Source organism: Asparagus officinalis, chromosome 3 (genome assembly GCF_001876935.1).
Source record: "Asparagus officinalis chromosome 3, Aspof.V1, whole genome shotgun sequence".
NCBI classification, from domain to species: domain Eukaryota; kingdom Viridiplantae; phylum Streptophyta; class Magnoliopsida; order Asparagales; family Asparagaceae; genus Asparagus; species Asparagus officinalis.
The window spans coordinates 12,756,803-12,762,708 of record NC_033796.1 but is presented as its reverse complement, the minus strand read 5'-3'; the positions used below and the strand labels follow the sequence as shown (position 1 = coordinate 12,762,708).

The 5,906-nt window shown below is 39.8% G+C and overlaps 1 protein-coding gene across 1 annotated transcript in view; it reads right to left on the bottom strand.

The window, feature by feature from the left end:
* LOC109834639 (E3 ubiquitin protein ligase DRIP2-like) overlaps positions 1-5,903 on the bottom strand; it is a gene marked incomplete at its 5' end in the record, with an annotated part of 10,051 nt that extends 4,148 nt beyond the window's left edge. Inside the window, 2 exons of the mRNA XM_020402672.1 lie at positions 5,088-5,187; positions 5,852-5,903. Coding sequence (XP_020258261.1) covers positions 5,088-5,187; positions 5,852-5,903 — 152 coding nt within the window. The remainder of the gene's footprint in view (positions 1-5,087; positions 5,188-5,851) is intronic.

The following is a 5,906-nucleotide window of genomic DNA, read 5'->3' as shown; positions in this document are numbered from 1 at the left end:
GCCCCACAAATTCAAGCCTAAAAAACAACCTGGGCGCTCCCAAAAACCCAAACCCAAACCCAAAACCCAAAACCCTAATTCTCTTTCACAGTTTCACCCGACGCCGCCAGCAAAAAAAAAATTTGTCTTCGATCTCGTGCTGGAGTTTCGAGCTCGTCTTCAACCTCGTGCTGGACTTTCGAGCTCGTCTTCAACCTGGGAGATCGTATCTCTTTCACCCGACGCCGCCAACAAAAAAAACTTCGTCTTCGATCTCCGCCAAAACCCAAATTCGTGCTGGACTTTCGAGCTCGCCTTCAACCTCGTGCTGGACTTTCGAGCTCGTCTTCAACCTCGTGCTGGACTTTCGAGCTCGTCTTCAACCTGGGAGCTCATCTTCGAGCTCGTCGTTCTCATCTCCAACTTCTATTTATTCACAGTAAGTAAAACACGACTTCAAACTTGGGTTCGGCTGTGCTCTTATTTGTTCGAAAACCCATAATTTCAGATCGGGTCTGACTGTCTGAGTAAAAACACAACATATGGAGGCAGATTGGGTTCTCATTAATTCGATATTGTAGACTTGTGTTGATAATTTTTATTGGGTTGCTTACTTGTGTTTGTTGCTTCTAGGTGTGGGTTGCCTGATCATTTGAATTTTCTGTATGTTTAAGAGAGATAGTAAGTTTAATCTGCTGATGTTTCATGTTTGATAGATTCTTATTACTTGTGAGGATTTTTTAGTATATGTTCTTCAATTTAGCAGGCTAGCGTGATTAAACTTATTATCTCAAGCTCAAGGAAATTAACTGCTCCTAGCCACATATGATTGTCATATGCATTTATTACATGCCATCCCCTTTCATGCCAGAAGTGAAGCAAACAGAAGTGAACGATTCTTTCCTGAAGGAGAAGAGAGATTGGGTGCATAATCAGTTGGCTACTTGGGCATATGAAAATGCCATCCCTTTTCATGCCATCTCGACGGATTCTTTTATGAAGGCATGCATGGCTATTGGAGACTATGGACCGAGCTACAGGCCTCCCAGCATGTACATGTTAAGGGAGCTCTTATTGTGAAGAGCTGTTGAGAGAACAAAAGTCTCTTTAAAGACGCATGAGGATGAGTAGGGCAAGACTGGATGTTCCATTATGACTGATGCTTGGTCAGACAGAAAGATGCGATAGGTAATGAATCTTTGCATCCACTGCAGATTGGGGACAACTTTTCATAAGTCGATTGAAACCAAAGAAGAAGCACAAACAGGACAGTATATATTTGAGTGAGTTAATACGGCTATTGAGCAGATTGAAGCTGATAAAGTCATTCAGGTTGTCACGGATAATGCAGCTGCAAATATGACCGCGAATAAGCTTTTATATAGGACGAGGCCGAGGATTTTTTGGACTAGTTGTGCAGCACACACTGTTGACCTGATGCTTGAAAGCATCGGGATTTTTTGGACTAGTTGTGCAGCACACACTGTTGACCTGATGCTTGAAAGCATCGGGAAGTTGAGTTTATTCAAAGGAGCAATTGAGAAGGCGAGGACCCTCACCATCTTTATCTATAGTCATCACAAGACTTTGTCAATGATGCGTCGCATTTGTGACAAAAGGGACATTGTGAGACCTGGAGTTACTCGTTTCGCCCCTACATTTTTGACTCTGCGGAGTCTTCTTGAGAAGAAAAGGAAGTTGAGATTTATGTTTTCCGATGAAGCATGGGTGAGATGCAAGCTTGCAAAGACCGCTAAAGGCGCTAAGGTGGAGGCGATTGCTATGAGTGATAGTTGGTGGACAGCGGTGGCCAAGATCTTGAAGGTGTATGCTCCTATTTTTCGATTGTTGAGGGTAGTCGATAGTGACTACAAACCCTCAATGGGATTTGTGGTGGGGATGCTTGAAGATATGAAGGAGATTATTCAAGTTTTCAAGAATAAGGAGAAGGATTTCAAGCTCGTGATTGATATTATAGATGGGAAGTCTAAGGATCGGCTCTTTTCTCCCTTGCATATGGCTTCTTACTACCTCAACCCTTATTATTTCTATAGGGATGATGTAGTGAAGAATTACAAAAGGGCGAAAGATGGATTTCTAGATGTGGTGGAGTTATTTTATCCTGATGTAGAGCAACAAGTTGAAATTCATACTCAAGAGTTGGAGAGATACAGAGAAGGAAAGGGTTAATTTGCTAGGATTGGAGTGGTGAAGGCTAGAGAGAAATCAGACTTGAACCCAGGTAAAATAATTTTAGAAATTGAATCATTTATGACTTCATTGACTTATAAGTTATCTATTGTGCCATTGTGGTAGTGAATCAACTAATAATATATTATTTTTTGTAGCTAATTGGTGGTATTTGCATGGTGGTGATTGTCCCTTCATGCAAAATATAGCTATGAAACTTTTCTCAACTTGACAAGCAGCTCTTCTGGTTGTGAAAGGAATTGGAGCACATTTGAGGGGGTAAACTAATTTCTAAACTTATGATAAATATGAAATTCTTCTTAGTTATGTTTTCTAATTTGTGTTCTTTACTTTTGAAGATTCATACGAAGAAGAGGAATAGATTGGAATCAAAGAGGTTAGAGGAACTGGTCTATGTGAAGTTTAACTCAAAGCTCAACCAGAAGAAGAGGAGAGGAGAAAATAAGAACCTACTACTATCTACTGATCGTAGTAAGGCACGAGCATGGATCCTAGAAGGAGCAGGCTCCGATGATGAGGAAGAAGTTTATCCTGGCTCAGGTCTTACTTGGAGGATAGTATAGGGTATATCGGGAGCGGCTGATGCTGCGGAGAATAGGAGGAGTTCTAGGTTAACAGGACCTTCAAGTGCTTCTACTTCAGTGATAGATGATGAAGAAGAGCCTATTGTCTCAGATGATAATGTTTCAGACGAGGAGGAGGATTGTGTGGAGATGGATTCTGGAGAGGATAGCGATGATGGAGTAGAGGAGGAACTTCATGATGATGATGATGTTTGATGATGACATTAGATTAGATGCATATTGCTAATTCATTATATTAGATCTAGACTATTCCGGTTTGACTATCTTTTTGCTGATATTTTGGGACCTAAACTTTTAGTTATTGGATATTATATGCATTGCTATTTAGTATGTATACATCTTTGATTGACTATTACAGTTTGGATAGCATATGTGTTGGTATTTTTGTATTTATGCATTGTTGATTGAGTATATATATATATATATATATATATATATATATATTTATCTTAAGTATCACAATTAAAAAAACCCGCCCAGAAACCGCTTAGGCGTTCGCCTAGGCGTTCGCCTAGGCGTCTAAGCGCTGGGCGTCAGGTCCGGCGCCTAGGAGCACCCAGCGTTTAATATAACATTGGTAAGTTCTAACGTCAGATATGTCAGTGATGATGTCGCTTAAGGCTAAAGGTAGCGGAATAGAACTCACTTGGCCAGTAAAAATATTGAAGTTGAGTCTCCATTGCAATCTGCCAATCTAGTCGACTTGATGGGATCAGAACTTCATTCCTTCATTATAGGGTAGACATCTGAAAGTAAGTTCTAATGTCAGATGTCAGTGCTGATGTCGCTTAAGGCTAAAGGTAGCGGAATAGAACCCACTTGGCCAGTAAAAATATTGAAGTTGAGTCTCCATTGCAATCTGCCAATCTAGTCGACTTGATGGGATCAGAACTTCATTCTTTCACTACTGTCTTCACTTAAAACGGCCAACCAAGCAGTATTCATCCATACAGTAGCTTCTTGGACTTATATTTACAAACTGTTATGTCCTTAAGGATAGAAGCTTCCGAATTCTAATAATTAGGAAATTTCTACTTGCTAAGAAAATTTAGGTTTTCATCCGTATTTTATACAACAATGAACAATGTTCCGCAACTGAATGTATGCATAAGGTGGATGGAACTAGACCGTTTAATGGAGCAAGTTACAATAAATGATACTATGTTGCTTTTATACTCTTTATTGTTTTATGCTTCACAGTTTCTGACATGATACAAATAGGGTGTTAATGTGTGCAAATGGCAACAACAAGAGCAAAGACTATCCCTTTTTTTGGTGGGTTTTTACATTCTTTTCTTCTGATCATCTCTTAGGGATATTTAGATACATATTGTAAATTTATGAATTACGTACACCTTCCACACGTGTTTCCTCATGTCTTGATTAAGAAGAAGTCTTGTATCTAACAAAAGGGATCACTCTGTGTCAGCAAACTGGATGATGTTGGACGACTTTCTATTGGAAATCATGAAGGAAGAAAGATCATGAGGTCAAATGTGCACGTTGACCTCACAATATGTGGGAACGAGTTGGTACATTTCATTTAAGATTCATCTATTGCAAAATGTTGCAGGTTTAATCCTCACTGGCTGTAATCAGTAGTATCATTTCTTTACAAAATAACCTCTTGCACAAATTTGTGTATCTAGTCCAAAATCTCTAAACAACTTTATAGTAGTCAAAGTACATAAAGATTGATATATTCATAATGGTGCCTCTCTATGAAGTATTTCAGGTGTTGCCTCAGCTATAAGCATATTTGTCGTTACTGCTGCAACATGCCCCTTTATGGGTTACATATCTCAAACAGTCAAACTGCAGGGGGGTATCAACCCCAATGCTCTTGTAAACACTGCTTGCATTTTAGCCATGTAAGTGCTTATTTGAACTTTGCATAATTCTCCGCCTGCACAAGTTTCCAAGAAGGTAACTTATATTGATCTAAGTTTGAAATCATATCAAGAACCTATTCCTGCAAAATATCTTGAGCTAATACAATCTGCATGACACATAAACACACATATGTACAACTGTGGAGTAGATTAATAACATTAAAAAGGCAGGAGTTTAGTTCTACACTGTAAAGGATAAGAGGTAGATAGATGCGTACATGCTGTATTGCTTTTGGACCTAAGAATCAAATAGTGGTTTCCCCAATTAACATAATTAACATTAATTATATGAGTTTCCAATCGTAAGACTTTTCCCAGCACAGCCAAGTACTTAGCAACTATAACATATGCAATTCAATCAATCGGCTCAAGGATAAATATAGCGCAATACAAAACAAAATCATAACAATGGGCGGCCTACCTGAGCTTCTCCAGTGGAGCACAACCCAGATCGATGTTACACACTGGACAGCAGTCCACCTCCTCGTCATTTAGTTTCTCAAAAATGCATTTCCTGCAAACTGTGTAAGGCAGGGAAACAACGGAAATATCATTGCTCATTGTCCGCCTGAAACTAACTCGAATACTGTAACAAAGCGAAGCAAGAAGTTTATATAACCGAGTACAGGTCCCAGATTCCAACAACTCCATTAAAGGGAAGCGTAAATAAATATAATCTGGATAATCTGAACGTAAGCTTGTCACCATACTAGCACAAGATACGCCATATATTATAAATTTCAAGAACAACAAAGGAAAGAGAAGGAAGCTTCCTAATAAAAGACCAACGCTAGAACGAAACAGAAGGGTGTGAACGCGATCAACTCCAATCAGAGTACTCCCATGCATGAAGCTCAACACTTACTTCAGAAATCAACGTACGTTTAACTTACGCAATCAAATGAATAAAGCGCCTTTAAAGCACAAGCAACCAGCGAAAGGGAAAACGAACGAGAACTCATCAAAAACAAAGCGCACACAAAGCAAGCATCAAATCTTCATGAAACCGACAGCCATCAAAGCACCCCGGCAGCAAGATCAAATTTTTGACGAGGACCCACATCAGCAAACAAAAAAAAAACACGACAAACCCCAGGCCCGAAATCCCTCGAAACACAAACAACCCAAACATAATCAAGCCCGGACCCCCAGATCACAGAACCGGTGGGATCACGTGAGACTCACATGTATGTAGGCACTCGGAGATGGTGGTGGCGTCCCTGAGGAGCTTATTGCAGAG